We start from the raw sequence: 20,158 nt of genomic DNA on the forward strand, positions 1-20,158 counted from the left end.
TTAGAGGAGGTCTCCATCTAAGAGCTATTAACAGGAACACTGAGGGGACATGCACAAGACCAGATCACTCCGGTATTCCCAACAGAGTGCTCTGTAGACTGTCAGGAAATCCAGAGGTAAAGTTCTAAGTTAAACCAGGAAAAGGCTGTCTGTGATTTCCGTTATCAGGAGAGATGAAAAGTATCACTGAATTTCGCTCATTGGGCAGCACTCTGTCTAGCAACAAACGGTCAGAGTGGTAGGTGCACGCACCTAACAACTTGCACATTTTCATAGTGTCACACTCAGCACTGAGTCCGATGTCAGACTGAATTACATACTGTCCTAATGTTACATGTCAAGATAAGAAACATTCAGTATAAGCTGCCACTGAAATGGTCTGGGATCCTCTTGGGGATTACCCATGAAGATTACAGACTGAAGGATGCAGATGAGAAATAATTTTAGGAAAGAGTGAAACATAATTTTTAAGTTTCAGAATTTATGGGGTCAAAACCAAGCAGGATTACGTGTACTATAGTGTTACTACAATGTAGATGAGGTATTTCAGGGCTGACCTTATGTGGTGGCTTCTCCTGAAGGATACCTACCAGTTCAGACTTCTCTCAGTCATATTGGTTCAAAGAGTTGGATCTCTTGGTTCATGGTAAACAACCCTCAAGAAACAGATTAATAAAATATTGCCTCATTCATTTTACACGTTGCACATAGAAACTTAGCACATAGAGAACATTACCTCACATTTTAACCTACAGTACTTTAATACAGTCTAGTAATTTCTAACTACTATTTTTCAATAATTATATATGAATTGCATGAATACATATAGATGGTCTGCTTCATGACAGCATAAGGAGAGGAAGACTGAGATTTCTTAGTAGCCAGTTAATCTTTTCCTTGATTCTTTTTAAAGCTTCAGCCCCAGAAAGGAACCTTTCCCGGTTTATGGTATCTTGTCATCCTCATAATCATTAGCTCCCAGATTTTTCATCTTTGGACTCCATTTTACCCTGAGGCCTACTGACTTAAAGATGGTGACCTAATGAATGAAGTATAATGGTAGATACCTGTGAAGGGTGGGCCACTTCTGTCTGCACAATTCAGAAGCATCAGCTAGCTTATCACCTGTATTTAATAGGCCTAACTTCAGCAAACAGCAAGTGTGTCATAGAGGCAAACCAAGTTTCACTTTTACCTACAGGCAGTAGAGAAGGAGCATCTGGCCACGGTTCTGACGTGTCACAGCTCTCCACAAAGGCATCATATTGTGTCTATGAGGTGGAATATTTAGAGACACTCACCCCGCTGTTTAACTTGATCCCTCTACCTATTAGTTGTACTGATGTGTGCATTACTTTCTGTCCCATGTTCTAGGTGCTCATGTGACTATCACGGATCGAAAAGTAGCATTAGAGTTTCTTAAATCAAACGTTCAAGCCAACTTACCTCCCCATATCCAGCCCAGAGCTGTTGTTAAGGAGCTGACTTGGGGACAGAATTTGGGGAGTTTTTCACCTGGAGAATTTGACCTGATACTTGGAGCTGATATCATATATTTAGAAGAAACATTCACAGATCTTCTTCAAACATTGGAACATCTCTGTAGCAACCACTCTGTGATTCTTTTAGCTTGCCGAATTCGCTATGAACGGGATCACAACTTCTTAGCGATGCTTGAGAGGCAATTTACTGTGAGGAAGGTTCACTATGATCCTGAAAAAGATGTACATATTTACAAAGCACAGAGGAGAAGCCTGAGGGAGGACTTATAGTTGGCTATAATTTATAAGAATGTTGTCACTGAGTGTGTCAATTAAGGTCTTAGACTGGGAATATAACCATATGTAATGAAATGGCTTACTGTACAAAGAGTCTAATCAAAGGTTCTCAAAAGGCAAAGCAAATGTGCAGTTTTAAAACAAAGCACTTTGTCCCATTGCTGTGACTTTTTAGTTACGTTTTACTCACTCTGAAATTCAATTAACATTAAAGGAAAGTGTGCAATTTTGGTTTATGTTGTTTCTGTATCCCATACTGCTCCCTCTCAATAAACAATTTTCACTGGTGCTGTGATGAAGGGTTGGTATAAAGGCATCTTCAAAGCAGTGAGCTTGTTTTGGTGAGGCTAGATCCTGCAAATCATTTAAAACACATTGTAAGACATACGTTTTCTAATTTTCTGAGTATAAAACAAGAGGTTTGGGCTTCCCTGGTGGCACAGTGGTTGAGAGTCCGCCTGCCGATGCAGGGGACACGGGTTCGTGCCCCGGTCTGGGAAGATCCCACATGCTGCGGAGCTGCTGGGCCCGTGAGCCATGGCTGCTGGGCCTGGGCGTCTGGAGCCTGTGCTCCGCAACAGGAGAGCCCACGACAGTGAGAGGCCCGCGTACTGCAAGAAAAAAAACCACAAAAAAACGAAAAAAACAAATGAGGTTTAATGGACATTCCCTGAGCTGTTAATACTCTTGAAATCTTTTGTCTACTGCATTTAGGTCTTAAATACTTTTGCTTGTTTGAGATTAGGATGTGAGTTTTCTAAAGTCTCATGCTTTCTGGCGTAATTTCGGATTTAGGTATATAAACAAAGGTGTAAGTCAAAATAAAATTTTAGTTACTTTTTGATAGCACCTAAAATCTTGGACCTCTATGTGCTGGGAATAGGTTATCTTCAAATCAAAAGCTATAGTTTCTCCCTTCAGCTTTACCCTTTGTCAAATGTTGTTTTTGTATTTCTTTCCTAGCCTTTCCCTGCCTCCTTATACTGCATAGGATGACAATAAAAAAAAGTTTTAAACCTCATCCCGCCATGGGAGGTTAGCTCCCCAAGTATAATCTCCATCTGTATTGTACTGGTAATTGCTTATTCAGTGTCTGTGCTCCCCAGAAGACTGTGAGCTTCTTGAGGGCCAGAATGCTTCTGCCCCTTTCATTATAGCCTCCCCAGTATCTAGTATATCATAACCAAATATTTGTTGATTGAAAAAGATACATTACATTTAGAGGGTATTGATCTCTGGGTTAATTGATTGCTACATTGTTTTATGATTATCTTTGATAGACTTTGTGAAGTCACACACATACCCTGCCCTTTTTTCACAATGTAAAAGCTTAAACAACAGCTTAAACAGATTGAGATCCAAAGAATATTATAACCTCAGTATGGTATTTGGTACTAGAGATAGATTTCCTTCGTAAACCCTTAGAAACAAGACCTCCTCCCTCTTAACCTTTTAGTGAATATTTTGGATGTGGAAACACCAAATACTTTGTTTTCTACACATATTTTAAATAGAGGTTTGGCTTTAATAAAGATGAATTTAAAGTTCTGAGATTGTGATGTACCAGTTCAACCCAATTCTGATAAATGCACATGAAATTGAAATATCCACAGCTTACTGAATCCATAAAATGCCAGTACTGCACCATAGGCATGGAAGGTCTTTTAACAAAAGTAAAATGAAGGCCCTGCAATATCAACAACACTATAATGAAAGACTAATCCCATCTAGGTATGATATTAGAAATGAAGATACTAATTGGAATTCAGCTGCTTTCCTTTAACATCCCTGACTTTGGAGAGAGGTATTAGAATGTCTTGGGGTGTCCATGGAGTGGGCGGGGAGCCTGGATGCTTTACCAAGTGAAGGAAGCAGTGATCGGCTTCTTTTACATTTTCATAAAACAGTAAGACTCAGAAAAGGTTGAAGGTAATTCTTTCCCCTTGGCCTACAAATAGAAGAAGAGGTGAGAAAAATTCAGCAGGAATAGCTTGGTTGTCTAAGTGAAAATCAAATGATTTTTTCCTGGCTTTGAGTTCAAAATGTGGCCACAGGTCCAGTTCCCTAGGGAAATAGACTCAGAGGTGAAGGTTAAGGTGCAGAACGTTTAAATGAGAATGCTTTCGAGAGCGACACCTCTGACGGAGTAAAAGTAGCAGGACTGGGAAAGAGGAAGAAATTGGGTTGGGATGCGGTCAGGAAAGTCCTCAGCGGAATTCAGAGCTGAGGTGGCCGGAAGCTGGGTATTGAGGCAGGGGGTGGGACTTACATCCTTGTGTCGTCAGTCATTGGATGCAAGGAGCTGAACCTTGGGGTGAAGACAACACCTGAGAGACTCAGCTGAGAGCCATCAGCCACGAACATTCCCAGAAGCTGGGAGATGAGTGCTTCAGGGATGTGTGTGTGGGGATGGGGACGTGAGACTATATCTGGGTATTGTAGCGCATTGTCCACTATAGATGTCAACGAAGTTGTGACACTTTTTACTTAGGAGAAAAGGATTAATTTATCCCATAAATGTGCATTTTAAGTGTGCTTGTTTTGTCTTCAAGTTAAGGATAGAAATCTAGTCTCTGGACCTACTGTACTAAGCCTTGATCCTCACGTTGCTCAGTTTCTTCAAACTGTTATGCAGTTAACTTAGCCAGTGGGTATCAGTAACTTTCTTCCCAGTTAAAATCAAATACCATGGCCAAGATGCTAAGTTAAAATATACATCAGATTCTTAGAACTAAAACTACAAAGTACGCCGTTGTCTTCTAAGTAGTTACCTCTTAAGGGTATCTTGCTTTAGTTCATGATAGAACCATCTGAATCCATGGTACCATCTTCAGATAGTTTCTAGCGGTACATTTATTCTTTTATACTAAAGGATCAGAATTATAATCAATCAAAATACTTTATCTAAGTGAACTGAACACTAGATTGAAAACTGAGGGCAGAGTAACATTGTCTGAAATGTTTCATCTTACCAAACAGTTTATGCTCCAATAACACAAGGACCGTACCTCATATTTATATTTCAAGTGTTAACAGTGACCTCTTCATAAAGGGAGTTCAATTAACATATACTCATGAAAAATACAGATTCCTTTACAGATCAGTTACCTTATTAAATTGCCTATTCTCAGGGATATCAAAATGTAAAGCATATTCTCAGTAACAAAATTGTTATGAACTTATATAAAAGATTCACTTCCAACATCATTTGTTTAATCTCTATGCTTTTATAGTGGTTGATAGAAGCATTTTCAGTCACTTTTGAAATCAAGAAACAAAAATAACAGTTTAAGACACCTTTAAAAAAAATTCAAGCACTCTATTTTTTTATTGTTTTGGCTGCACCACCGGCTTGTGGGATCTTAGTTCCCTGACCAGGAATCGAACCCCCACCCTCAGCGATGAAAGTGCAGTCTTAAACCACTGGACCGCCGGGGAATTCCAACAATTTAAGATACTTTTAAAAATCACTTTTTCATGTACCAGTATTGGTTAGAGGTCCTAGATATAGTTGGTGAAACAGACGTGTGATTTATTTTAGTGTCAGAGAAAGTCATAATTTTTCTGCTCCCCAGAACCTCTACCAAGACAGAAGTAGCATTTTCAAGTTCTTTCACAAGAATGAGGTGAGACACTACAGTGAGTATTATTTCCCTGTTGTGGGAAACTGGAGACCTGGGCTCTCTTAGCACTGACGTGAACTGCAGAAAAAGCAGGGCAGTCCTCAGGGCCTTTTTTTTGCACTTTAAAAATTGAGGATTTGTTAGCTCAGAAGTTTCTGCTCTAAAAATCATGTTATGCTTTTCTTTCTACAACCAGAGAAGGGTTAAAATTTAACACTAGAAAGTATGGCATACTGAAAAATTGTTTCCTAGCTGAGAACAACTGTTACTCAGGGAGATTAGAAGGGAAAACAGTATAACAGAGTTGAGAAAAGGAAGGGCCAGCTTTCTTTTTTATAACTTTGTGTAAGGCTGGTTCTGCTACTTCTATTTTTTTTCATACAATATATATATGAAGAGCGAGACTATGAAGTTTAACATAAAAAAAACTAACCAACATGACATTTTCATTAATTTAGCAGATTAATACTGCTTAGGAAACCCCCTCCAAATATGAAGAAAACCATACTTAATAAGTTTCCACTTTTCAGCATCTATCCTGGAGATATACTAACTTGTATATATCTATACTAACTTGTATATATATTAACAGTCAGCAGTTTCAAGCAACCTGAATGTCCACAAAAGAGGGTATTGGTTAAATAAACTATGCTGTATCTATACAATGGAATACTTCACACCTGTTAAACTGAGGTAGATATACATATAGTGAAATACAACTATTGCCAAGATACATTCAGTGGAAAAAAAGCACCATTTATATAAAAAAGGGAGAGGGAGGAGAGAAAAGACATTTACATTTGTGTGTATATGCACAGATTGTCACTAAAAGGATACACAAACTCACCCATTTGTACTGTTTAGTTTTTTTTCCAAATATACCTATTACTTTAAAAAACTAAGTTAAAAAATATGAGGACATTATCAAGAAAGTGAAAAGAAAACTTACAGGATGGGAGAAAATATTTGCAAATCATATTATCTGTTAAGGGTCTAATAAGCAGAGTATATGCGGAACTCGTAAGACTCAACAACAAAAAAACCATTAAAAACTGAGCAATGAACTTGGACACTTCTCCAAAGTATACAAATTGCCAACAAACACATGAAAAGATGCTCAATATCATTAGTCATTAAGGAATTACAAATCAAAACCCCAATGAGATACCACTTCACATCCATGAGGATGGCTTTACTATTTTTCTTTAAAAAAGCAAAATAACAAGTGTTGGCCAGGATGTAGAGAAATTGGAACACTCATACATCACTGGTGGGAATGTAAAACGGTACAGCCAATGAGGCAGTTTGGCAGTTCCTCAAAGAGTTAAACAGAATTACCATATGACCCAGCAATTCCACTCCTAGATGTATACCCCAAAAAATTGAAAACAGAGACCCAGAGCAAAAAACTTGCACATGAATGTTCATGGAAATAACTGCAACGTATAACAGATGAACAGATAAATTGTGGCATATACCTACACTGGAATACTACTCAGACATAAAAAGGAATGAAGTACTGATAAATGCATGATTATGTGTAATATCCAGAGTTGGTGAGTCTACAGAAAGACTGGTGGTTGCCAAGGGCTGGAGGAGAAAATTGAGAGTGACTCTTTACCGAGTACAGCGTTTCATTTCGGAGTGATGAAAATGTTTTGGAACTAGATATAGGTGGTAGTAATACAACATTACGAATGCACTAAACGCCACTAATTGTTCACTTTAAAATGATAAATTTTGTTATGTGCATTGCACCTCAATCATAAAAATTACATTCAAATGCCTGGAAATTACCTTTCCTCTTCACTTGTTAGGCCCTCATTAGAATCCTAGGCCCCAGTTTGGTCAATATACTTAAGAAAGTTGTCGAGAAATTAAAATGCAGTGAGGGGAAGGATAATACTGATTAAGGCAGGGCTTTTCTGGGTTTTTGCGTTTAGTGGATAATGGCAGCATCTGCAAGACGGAGAAGAACCAGCCAAAGGAAGAACAGATTTACAGGAGTAATTAAAAGTTCAGTTTGGACCTATTGTTTTGCAATCAAGAGTAGAGATGACAAATATGAGTCTGGAATTCAAGGCGAAAATTGTATAAACGTGTTAGAATTGTTTCCTTGGCTGTGTGTCTTAAAGCGTCTTGAGGACAGGAACTTCTGTGCCCAGAAGTACGTTCCCAACAGGTACGTATTTGTGAAATGAGCAAGTGACAGCAAAGATATGGATGGAGAGAAGATAGGCACTCTTTGCTTTTACTGGCGGTCCAAGCACCTGAACACGGTTTGCAAGGAGGGTCAACACAGGTCCCAGTTTGCTCAGCACAATCCTGGTTTACACCTCACACTTTCACTCTCAAAAATGTCTATTTGTACAATAAATTACGTGTTACTCTTTGTAGAAGAAAAAAAAAGGAATACAATTCATGTAATTCCTTCAATACAATGGCAGAGATAACAGGCTTAATAAACATCGCAATTAAAAAAATTCCTTTAGAACGCAACTGCTTATTTTCAGAAATTGAATCAATAGTACAGGAGAGAATCTTTTATTCTTGTGCTTTAAGCAAAGAGCAGATTAACCATATCTCCTCTCCTTTCCTTCCATTTTATGGTCACAGAACTTGAGAATTACAAGGGGAGCCAGGAAGTCATCTGTCCTTATCAGTTCTTCCAATGCAAAGATGCGTTTTATGACATTAGAGACAGCTGGCCATATGTCTCCTCCCATTGGTCGTCTCAACAGGGGAGTAACATCTCCAGATCTTCAAATAGGCACTGTTTAATCTTACTGAAAAAAGAAATCTTGTGCTAAAAACTAGGAATACAGTGAAATTAAGTAACTAAAGATATGTTCTTGTTGCTTGAGTTAGTTTTCTGTTGCTGTGCACCACAAGCTTGTGATATATTCTAGCATAACTTTTGCCCTTTAACAAAAGTAATAAACCAAGTCCACAAAATACAGCTTGACACAACTAGTGAAAAACACAATGTAGAGATCCCATCCCAAAAAAGAGACTTCCGGAGTTTTTAAAAGCATGTTTATGTGACTGCACATAAATGTTTGTGTAAAAAGGGTATTATGACAGTTGATACCACAAAGATTACAGTAAGAAAAAGCACTTTATGACAATATTTCACAAATTCACAAGGATCACTTTAATATACAAAGCAATTGCTACCATTCTGAACACAAAGCAGCTAATATGTACATAGTGTTAATAAAATCCATTATAGCTCAGTACATTTTTCTTTTTACACAGATAAAGCACAAAAAGATTTAGGTAAAAAAAATTAAAACAGGGATGTTTCTAGATTGTAGGGAATTTTATTAGAAATGTATTTCCCTCACTATAGTTACTTATTTAGTATTCAACTCCAATAGCAACATCAGAGTTAAAAAATCAATACCCTGTTTTGTGCTGATAGTTTTGGGGGGAGGTATTCTTTACCCCAATCCTCAAGCAAAAACCAAAAAAATAAAATAAAAACAAAACCAAAACCAAAAACCCAAACAAACATCTTTCTCTCTAGAAACTTCCCTGATTATTTTGCTTCTAAAGTTTCAAGTGATACAGCTAGGTTAGAAATAATTCCTCTTCTTGGGGGGGATGACAACTGACGTGACAAATCAGTAGGGGATTTTACATGGAAAACGGCAAACTAGCACTCTTCTTTGCCATCCTAACCTATACTCACAGAAAAATGTTGACGAATTATTTCCCACTTTTAATATAAATAATTTTATTACATACACAAATTGGAGTGGCACCTGGATAAAAATACAATGTCTATAAAGCATATACCAATTCAATTTTAAAAAAATAAGAAAATAAAACCTCCCAAACACAACGATAGATCATTTCACTCAGCCAACTAACGTAAGATCATTATCTGCAGGGATTGTCTTCCTTCCCTACCAATTTTTTAACTACTTTAGATTTACTCTCACATCTCTGAGATGCTCCTCAGACACAAGCTTAGAAATGCCATACTTCTGTAGGCAAGTATTAAATAATGCCTCTACAAAGTAGGTAAAATTTGAATTTCCTACTGTATGACCCTTTCAAAAAGACATTTCCTGAAGACTGTTCATTTTCCTTTTACTTGCTGGTGAGAATAACTCAAAATGTATCGTGTTTTACCCAGCTAGGACCTGTGTGCACAGTACCAGAATGCAGACAGGTCAATATTTTCTCTCTGTGCTAAACAACTCAGCCTGTTTATAATATCAAATTGCTTCACAGGCTTTGTTCTATTTTTTTTCCTATTTTAATTTTTTTAAAAAATAAATTTCAAGCTAAAACACCTGAAATATAATCCCTCCATTCAAACGTTATCTGGTCCCTCTTAAAGTTTGCCCCCTGAGGACACATACAAAGGCTTAAGTTACATTCACTAATCAATAAGAACTTATCATAAGCAGATGAGACAGATGGAACTTCAGCACCCTGTTTGATTTATTTGAAATTCTTCCATACTGACTCAGCTTCATGATATGTTCGACCCCTCAGGGATTAGTGCCTCTCTTAGCCGTTGATTTTAGAAAGTCAAGGAAACCAGTTCCTAGTACATACAGTGACTGTGCAGTCAACTTAAAAAAGTCAACATATCAACATTAAAAGTATTCAAAATGTATGTAAGCCATCCAACAAAAAGTTCTAGTTGTGCTTTGTACAACTGAGTGAACAAATTTATACCACAATTCTTCACCTACAGGCTTACTTAAGCATACCTCACTTTTCCCCTCCTCATCTGAAATCAGTCAAATGTGATGTTAACAAAGACAATTTAAAGTGAAAAAATTTAATCAAATTAATACATGTGTTCTCCATGATAATAATGATTAATTGCCTTGAGAAGTCTTTTACTGTTCTAGGCAAATTCAAGGATATCTTGGGATTCTATAAACAGTATTAATGTTGGGGTGTGGACAGTCTTAAAATTGGAAATAAATATTTATTCACTTGAGTTGCTTTTCCTTCTATCTTTATCCATGATGAAAGACAATAAGATAGGGTTTGAACCCATCTTTTAATTAACTGGGCTAGTCTAATCTAATTTCCTGATATTTTTCTTTTACAGCATTTATAAGGCTAGCCTTTAGGTGTTAAAATATTTTAATCAATGAAAAAAGCTGCCATAAAAAAAGCCACATGATTTGAAGAGAGGAGAAAGACATAAAAAGTCAGATGACAATTAATTGATGAGGGAATTTCTCAAGTTTGCTAATACCCAAACAGGGTCATTTTTAAAAGTGCAAGTTACACCAAACATTTACAAAGAATATAATGTAAAAATAATCCAAATAAATATACAACTTTTGTATTAAGTCAATGGGAAACAATATACCAACAGCTTTCAGGGTTACAATGGCAACAAATAAAGCCTCTTGGAAAAACTGAAAAGGTGTGTTAACAGTTGTCTCTAAAACCCACTTTAATTCAAAATCTTAACTTTAAGATATTAGCCTTATTTTAATCCTGCAAAATTAAGCAGGCTTCTGATCTTCAAAATAAAGAGAACAATATATGCTGATAGCTGACTACAGCTGATCACAGAACTAAAAACATTAAAAATGAAATCTAGATTGAAGTCACTTAAAGTAAGTAAAAGCATCCTGGTTTAAACAAACTTGTTTCTTCCTAAGCCTTTGTATGATTCCACATGTCACCCCAAATGGTCAAAAGGATCAGGGATTAGGCCTGAGAGACAGAGATAAACTTCAGCCAGATGACTTCTGATCGGACAGCCTGCCTGACTGGCATTGTGCTTTCAGATACTAGCACTGTTGCTGACTTGCCATCAAGATACATTTTCTGACAAAAATCCCTGCTCAAATGAAAACACCAAAAATTCTCCCCCAGGATGATTTTTGAAAAATCAGTGGTACCTTTTAGAAGCTATCTTCAAAATGTTCTTACCACTGTTATAGCTGCCAGAGACAAAGCACAAAAACCAAATACTTTTTTGTGGGGGGGTGGGGGTGGTGGTGGTTCAAGTGACTAGTAACACATTTAAAAGTATCAAGCCAAAGAAAACTGACAATTAAAAAAAACCAGGAGATTAAAAAACATCAATCATGAGTGCTGGGGTAATTCAGTCCAAGAAACTACCAAAAGTGATGCAATAAAATACACAAAAATGTAAAATTTCATCTGACCTCAGTATACTATAATACTCAGCATTCCTGACTTAAGAGCTCTCAGAGCTTCAGATTATATACTGTATGTATATATATATATATACACATATATTATACAAATGCCATTCCCCCCCCGCCAGGAATATCTAAATCAACAGAGCACCTATGACAATATTATGGTTGCCAATATGGTACTTGAGTTTGAAAAATGGACTTAAAAATTACATCTGATATCAATTTTTAATAATGTGAACACATTGGATCTAGCCCTTTCTAAACCACTTTTCAGTTAAACACTATCAAAGCTTGAAAACTCATAAGAGCAATATATAAAAAATAAACCCCTCCCACTTCATTTTTATTAGAGTTAATCTGTCCTATAGATAAAAGTGCCACATGGCCCTATATTTGCAAAGTGAGCAATACCAAACTTGCTATTTTCTAGGCAAATCAGTAGCATATGTACAGATTCCTATGATGACATTTTTATTCCCTTTCGGCCAATGAAGAGAAAAAACATAATGTGGCCACATGTTATTGGCTATAAGATTTTTAAAAATTATGCTGTTTTCTTAACAAAGATTCTCAAAGTTGCATGCTTAAAGACAAACACCTTTTTCCCAATTCTCTTAAAAAAAAGTTTGCTCAAAATATGCTTAATTTCTATCTGTATAAACTGAAATCTTCAAATCTCTCCAAGGGTCTAAACAGATTTAGCAACAGAATACATTTCTTACCTCACCATTAAGTAACTGACTTCAAACCAGTGCAATCAGTCTTTTATAACTTATAAATGCAGCCAGCTAATATGGATGTGACTTGCCTTGATTTATCAGGGACTAAGAGGACCACCAACTTTCTAATTAAATAGAAAGCCTCAACTTTTGAAAACATTTAACTTGCTAAATACTAGGCAATTTTCATTTATAAAGCTTATGACTTTTAAAATGTTCAGGTCTGACATTCTGCCTCAAAGAAAGACTTCTAGTTTGTGAACAGATTTGTGATTTTGCTTGGTTTCTATTAAACCAGTTTTGGAAAATGACACATCTATGCAGGTATACAAATAATTTTTACACTATAACTTTCCCCATTAGCTCAGCAGGATAAACAACAAAATTTACAGTCGTTTGAAAGCCTTCTTGAGAATCTGGCGAACTGTCCAGATATAAGACTACATCACTCAATTCTTAGAATGGTGCTCCTTCATAAACTCTGTTCATCCTTGAAAAAAGACAACGGTTTGTTACAAATAAAAATATACCATTTACAAATATTAATTAAAAATCTTACTTTTCAAAATGGACTCAATAATTAACACCCATATCTGCATATTTTGTTAACACATTAACAAACTTAACTTTTAAAAACAACCCATGACTAAATATAAAACATTAAATTCTAGACTCTCTTTTAAAAAAGGAATACCTTCTCAAATGAGAAATTATAATCTAACATTATGTCAATCTCCAATTTTTCAAATCCACCTCAGTCTTATTTTTTTTTAAAGGGTAACTTTTAAATTTATCAAGCTTAGTGAATAAAATGAGTATTGGTAATTAAAAGTAGTACTGGAAACAATGTGTGATACATACAAATACAGACTGTTTATAGGTAAGGAATTAAAACAGGTAGCTCCTTTACAGAATAACAAAGGGTATATATAGCATATTGGAAAGCTAAAGCATAGCTATCCTTTTTATCAATAGAAGAAAACAACAAAGATATGTTTTGCAAGAATGACAATCCAAATATTGTAGTACAGCAGTCATTCAAATATGTCTGAAGAAAATTATTTTCCTTGTGCATATCTAATACTGTACTTTAAAAGAACTATATCCTTATAACTTCTTTCATTAAAAAACTCACTACTCTGTTAAAGTATGTTAATACGGAAAAGATTTAAAATCAGTATTTTTCTACAACACATAACATTTTATAAACAAATACAGCACTTTGCTTTAACATCTTGAAGGCTTTCCTGTTGGTGGTATAATATAAGTGCAAAGGGGAACAGTTTAATTAGAAAAACCTTTTAAAGTAAATGAGTGACAATATAAATATTTTTGAAGGCGATGACAAAAACATTTATTTAAAAACCTTGTTATATAACTCAAGGGATTGGTTTACTAATGAGCATCTTTTTACTAAGAATTTAGTACTAAACTAAAACAAGCTTTGTACTTTTACTTACTTTGATTTAATTTAAAATCAAATACCATGCTTTTTCATTCAGTTGGTTACTTCTTTTAATGTATTCAAAATGTTGAACACATACAGAATTGAATTAAGAAGCAACAAACTGCCCTATGGAAGAGCTGTAGTTAATACAGAATATTTTTAAGAACCAAGGACAAGTTTTCAGTATTGAAGAGAATGTACATAGAAAGCACTCCAAATTCATTCTTAATTTCTTCAACACCATCCTAAAATTCTTTTTTTAGAGGGTATGTCTCTTAACAATCTTACATAATTCACAATGAAAATGTGAAAACACGTCAATTTGGCAATCAACACGTCTTCATTGCACCTACTTACTTTATGCATGCGGCCCACACATTACTTCAGCTCAAGAGGCTGGGGTAATTCTGTCCCTAAGGCAATCAAGGAGCTCAGCACAAACCTTGAAATCATTTAAAAAAAGATTTTCTTTTCCTCATTTCCCCCATCAATTTACAAGTAAACAAATTATTACTTCTTGAAGAGGGCGGGGGATAAAAAGCAGAAGTCTCTTCATGATTCGTGGTGCTGAAAATTTCTTGAGGGGAGAAGTGGAGGCAGGTGTTGGAGCATTCACAGTTTAATGCAAAAGCACAAATGAATGAAAATTCTGTAGTTGCTTTCAGGCAGTTTTGCGCATAGAAAAAAAGAAATGTTTAGAAAATAAATGTTTATTTCGTCTTTCTGGTTGTGGCCAAGCCAGTCCTTTTTCCACCATAATAGGTGAAAATTTAAATCCCAAATTAATCTGATTTGTGGCAGTAAAGGTCCTTAAGTGCTTTTAGCTCCTCAATCAGTGTCTTGTTTTGGTTTTCAAGCACTGCCACTCTGTTTTCTAGACATTTCACATATTCTTTCTTCTTTCTACGACACTCTCGTGCTGCTTCCCTACAAGCAAAAAAGGACAGGAAAACTTATGCAACATTTCTGTATCATTTATTTTGCATTGATAGACTACATTAAAAATACAAGATTTAGCTCAAAGCAACAAATGTTTTAATATATTATAGATTAGGCATTTGAGAAAAATAAACAGAATGACTTGGAAATTGTCTAATGTAAAATTTTAACATACGATAGAAAGTTGATTAAAAAAAAAATTCAAAGCACCAGTTTTAATTGATGGGGCATAAGGGTGGCAAGCATTTTCATACTAAATTAAGAATTACTATATTTTGGAGTAGAATACAAAATTGAAATGAGCTTTAAATAAAAAATAAAAAGAACTCTTTAGCTTGGAGAGTGCCTCTTAAAGTTTCTCAAAAATTTCGATCTAAATATTTTTAGATAGAATGGAAAGATTCTCCTAGTGGATTGTATGGGCGAAAGGACAGATACACAGAACAATGAAGCATGCTAGACACCCCAGAAACAAACCTATACAAATACAGTCAATTAGATTTTGACAAAAGTACCAGGGCAATTCCACAGAGAAAGGATAGTCTTTTTAACAAATGGTGCTGGAACAAACAGGTGTTCATACAGAAAAGTGAACCTTTTACACATTTCACACCTTATAAAAAAGTTAATTCAAAAGGGATCACAGACCTAAATGTAAAACATAAAACTATAACATTTGATACAGAGCAACTGGAACTTTCATACATTGCTGGTAGAAATGCAAAATGGTACAGCCACTCCGGAAAACAGTTTGGCAGTTTCTTATAAAGTTAAATATACACTTACCATTCCATCCATCCAGGCCACTCCTAGATATTTACTCAAGTGAATTGAAAGTTCATATAAAAACCTGTATGTAAGTATTTATAGTAAATTTATTCATAATCCTCCAAAACTGGAAACTAAGATGAACTTCAAGGTGAATGGATAAATAAACCACATCCATACAATACCAGGGATAAAACTAATTCCTGATTCATGCAACACTATCAATGAATCTTAAATGCACTGTGCTAAGTGAAAGAAGCCAGATCCAAAAGGTTACATACTGTTTTTATATGAGATTCTGGAAAATACAAAACAAGAAGATGGAAAACAGTTCAGTGGTTTCCAGGGGCTGGGGGAGGGGGTAGAGGCTGACTACCAAGAGGTATCACAAGGGATTCTTTTTAGAGTGGTGTAAATGTCTGTATGGCACTGTGGTGGTAGACACATAACATTTTATGTCTGTTAAACCCCACAGAAATATACAGCACAAAAAGTAAAGTAATGAAAATTTAAAATAAAAAACAGGATATCGGGGAATCCCAGAATTGAATGTAGATGTTGAGAAATCTAACTTTACTATAAATGTTTATGTATATGACATAAGAGGGTGGAGAAAAAAGAAGCAGAGCTAAGTAACTTTGAAAACAGTGCTTTCACTGGTACTTTAAGGCTAAAAACAGAAAGAACTGTACATAAATGCTATATTATAAAGTTGTTTCTCATAGGGGTACAAGTCGGCAATTATGGAACTATTTTATATACTAGAGTTTAACAAATACATAAATAAACCATCTTTAGTGGGAAGCCAAGTTTCTGTCAGAGAACGAAGTTCAAATAAGCAAAGGGGGGAAGGGAAGGCTAAAATAAGCCCTGTGGCTACAGAATAGAGTCAGAGGGATCAGTACAAACATATTTATTATAGTAATGTACACGTACAGAAATATAGTTGTGTGCATACATGGGCCAGTGTACACGTACACACACACACACACGTGTATATTTCCTAGCTCTGTCCTTTGAGAGGGCCTGTGAAACCTCAGTAGCAAAGAGCACAACTACTGCCTAACTGATTTCTAAATACCATTTTCCAATGAAAGAAACTAGGACTCACTGAATAAATGGCTGATTTCAAGGCTAAAGCAGGGAAAACACAAGATGAGAAGTTGAACCCAGATGATCTTGTAGGGCCAGAAAGTAAAGACGTGCTTGAAGAAAAATAAGATGCCATCTAAAGGACACAGGAACCGACTTTTAAGAGCTCCCGATGGCCAAAACTGGAATAATCTTATCATAATAATATTGAATTATAGCCCAAAGAATATAAGGTAAGTATCTATAAGACCATACTGATATAAATAAATATGTGGGGAAGGGACAAATTTTCCTTATAGAAGAATTCCAGTTAGTAAATGTAGAAGGGATGGGGAAATAGAAAATCCTCATTAGAATATCACAGTAATAATTACTGCAGGAAAGATTCCCCTGTGAATACTAAAATTAGTGGGGAAAACTTGAAAGAGAGAAATAAAATATTTGCATAGTCTCCAAGCAACTCTGCGAAAGTAACACCAATTACCATGTAGGTTTTCACCTATGACCACAAGTTCTTTGATACTCTCCTTTCCAGGAGGTGGAGTTTAATTCTCCTCCCTTTCTAAATCTGTGACTTTCTTCTAAGGAATAGTGTGTAAAAAGAGAAAAATGATAACTGCAGCGGGAACACTTGGACAGCACTTTAACCAAGTGATCAAAGTTAACATTGCCAGTAATGAGTCATGCTGGTATGTGCTCCCTGATATGAAGTGACAAGAAGGGCAGACTACATCTCTGTGGTATTCTTCCCCCAAATCCATTACCTTCATCTAATCATAATAAAAACATCACACAGGCCCAAAGTGAGGGATATTCTGAAAGAAACTTAACTACTACTCTTCAAAAGTGGCAAGCCCATGAAAGACAAGGAAAGAACTGTCACAGATTGGAGGAGATGAGGAGCCACGATGACTAAATGCAATGTGGTACCCTGGACTGGATTCTGGAAGAGAAAAGGAATAGAAGTGGAATAACTGAGGAAATTCAAATAAAATGGACAGTGCAGTTAATATTACTATACCACTATAAAAAATACTATGTTAATTACTATACATAGTATATGACAGAATGTTAATTTCTTAAGTTTTGACAAACACAGCCTGGTTATGTAATATGCTAAACTTATAGAAAGGTGGATAGAGAGTATCTGGAACTCTGTTCTATTTTTATAACTGTTCCCATAAGCTAAAATTATTTCAAAATAAAAAAATAAAAACTGTATACTAAAAACGTATTATTTATCTTTGCACATATATATTAGGGGAAAAAAATTATACTCCAGAATGTTAACATTTTGGGTGGCACAATTAGTGTTGAGTAAATATTTTAGCTTATGTTTTCTAATGTGCTTATAATGAGCATGTTTTACTTCTGTAATAAAAATAAATAAAAATGGGATAATACATATTCTTTGGTAACCTGCTCTTTTCCACTATGAACATCTTCCCATCTCAATAAAAACACATCTGCATTATTAACAGTTGGTTTTATACAGTTGAAAGGATGTACCTTAATTTATATAGCATACACTTTAACTGGTTTGAATTTTCAGGTTTTTTTACCCCATTTCTAATTCATTTTCTTTGAATCTACTTATTTATATCCTTATCAGTCTCCTGACTTTGTTAAAATGTTTCTAGTTTATTGTTTGCTTTGCTACTTACCTTTTCCATGGCTAATCAGAGGCTTTCATATTTTTAGATGGTCAAGCCTACTTAACCTTTTCCTTCATTACTTCTGCTCTTAGGAAACCTATTAAATTCTTCCTGCACTCTAAAATTGTAAGACAGAGGTGCTGGGTTGTATTGCTTCCATAATTTTTTACTCCTCCCTCCCTGTGGGAAGAGCACACCATTCCCATTTCGCTGATGTTGGGCTTGTCCTAGCCTGTGCTTTGGGCTATGGTACCCGAGTGGACAAGATGTTTACCACAATCAAGCAGGTGCTTCAAAAAGTATTTCCCCTTTCCCTTTGCTACAATAATGACAGGACTCAAAGAGGTGCTCCTCCTTTGGCTGGGAGCATGTGGAGGAGAGCCATACCATGACCTGCAGCTGCCGAAATGTAACATAAGTGAGGAAGAAATTTTTGTTGTTGTTGGTTTTTTTTAAATAAATAAATAAATTTATTTATGGCTGCGTTGGGTCTTTGTTGCTGCACGCGGGCTTTCTCTAGTTGCGGCGAGCGGGGGCTACTCTTTGTTGAGGTGCGCGGGCTTCTCTCATTGCGGTGGCTTCTCTTGTTGCACGGCACGGGCTCCAGTAGCTGTGGCACATGGGCTTAGTTGCTCTGCGGCACGTGGGATCTTCCTGGACCAGGGATCAAACCCGTGTCCCTTGCATTGGCAGGTGGATTCTTTTTTTTTAAAGAAGATGTTGGGGGTAGGAGTTAATTAATTAATTTTTGCTGCGTTGCGTCTTGGTTTCTCTGTGAGGACTTTCTCCAGCTGTGCAAGCCACTCTTCATCGCGGTGCGCGGGCCTCTCACTATTGCGGCCTCTCGTTGCAGAGCACAGGCTCCAGACGCGCAGGCTCAGTAGCTGTGGCTCACGGGCCCAGTTGCTCCGTGGCATGTGGGATCCTCCAGACCAGGGCTCGAACCCGTGTCCCCTGCATTAGCAGGCAGACTCTCAACCACCGCGCCACAAGGGAAGCCCAGCAGGTGGATTCTTAACCACTGCACCACCAGGGAAGTCCCTGTTGTTCTAAGACACAGGTTTTTGGCGGTATGCGGGCCTCTCACTGTTGTGGCCTCTCCCGTTGCGGAGCACAAGCTCCGGACGCGCAGGCTCAGCGGCCATGGCTCACGGGCCCAGCTGCTCCGCGGCATGTGGGATCTTCCCGGACTGGGGCACGAACCCGTGTCCCCTGCATCGGCAGGCGGACTCTCAACCACTGCGCCACCAGGGAAGCCCTATCTTCATTTTTGAGTAAATGGCAATTTGAATGTTATAGAATTTGGGGAATCACAACCTTTTCTTATCAAGTTTAGAAGACAGGCTGTGTTTGAGGCACATAGGGACATTTATCCTAGTGAATATGTTCAGGAGGAGAGTGCTTCTCTAACTTTTCCACCTGAGTAACCATAATGGCAGAGGAAACTAAATATGGGAGCACAGTCCAAAGCAACTGCTGCTGGTGTGAATTATATCTTTAAGTTTACCTTAAAAATGTTTTTTCTCTCAAATTTTTGAGCCAAATAAATATTCAAGGAAAGCATTCCATGTTTGCCTCTTGGTGCTACGTACCTCCAGCACACTGCCATGTGTTCTTGTCTGAGAGGCAGAGCAGGAGATGATGGTTGAATCTGACAGGTAGCAGGTGCACAGGCTTTGGTGCCAGAGCAAGGCTCATATCTCAGTTCTACCCATTTTTTAAAAGGTGTGACCTTTGGCAAAATATTTACCTTCTTTCTGAACCGTATCTCCTCTGTAAAGTGGACATAAGCTTCTCTCTCATTGTGGGCAGAACTAATAAAATATGTAAAGAAATGAGGTATCGTGTCCAGCACATACCAGGACCTAAATAAATAATATCTCAAGGGAAAGGTCAAAGTCAGAGTATATATTAGGTGGTATCAACATATAGACGATGCCTGAAATACATAGGTATGGATGAAAGTTTCAAGGGAAAATTTG

General features: G+C 36.7%; 2 protein-coding genes across 15 annotated transcripts in view; one reads left to right on the plus strand and one right to left on the minus strand.

Annotated features, from left to right (window-relative positions):
* METTL21A (methyltransferase 21A, HSPA lysine) overlaps positions 1 to 20,158 on the plus strand; it is a 56,213-nt gene that overhangs the window by 9,788 nt on the left and 26,267 nt on the right. The window contains exon 4 of one of the 6 annotated variants that reach the window (XM_004326149.4): positions 1,375 to 2,066. The exons of the other annotated variants lie outside the window; for them this stretch is intronic. Within the exon in view, the coding sequence (XP_004326197.1) occupies positions 1,375 to 1,772 (398 nt within the window). The 3' untranslated portion in view covers positions 1,773 to 2,066. Of the gene's footprint in view, positions 1 to 1,374; positions 2,067 to 20,158 lie in introns of those variants that run through there. 6 annotated transcript variants of the gene reach the window in all.
* CREB1 (cAMP responsive element binding protein 1) overlaps positions 8,421 to 20,158 on the minus strand; it is a 56,475-nt gene continuing 44,737 nt past the window's right edge. For 7 of the 9 annotated variants that reach the window (XM_019939044.3, XM_073807344.1, XM_073807343.1 and 4 more), the window contains one exon: positions 8,421 to 14,649. In XM_019939044.3, coding sequence (XP_019794603.1) covers positions 14,505 to 14,649 — 145 coding nt within the window. In that variant the 3' untranslated portion in view covers positions 8,421 to 14,504. Of the gene's footprint in view, positions 17,465 to 20,158 lie in introns of all 9 variants that reach the window. The other 2 variants (XR_002177080.3, XM_073807345.1) reach the window with 2 other exon arrangements.

The sequence above is a fragment of the Tursiops truncatus genome, chromosome 7 (assembly GCF_011762595.2).
Source record: "Tursiops truncatus isolate mTurTru1 chromosome 7, mTurTru1.mat.Y, whole genome shotgun sequence".
Classification (NCBI taxonomy): domain Eukaryota; kingdom Metazoa; phylum Chordata; class Mammalia; order Artiodactyla; family Delphinidae; genus Tursiops; species Tursiops truncatus.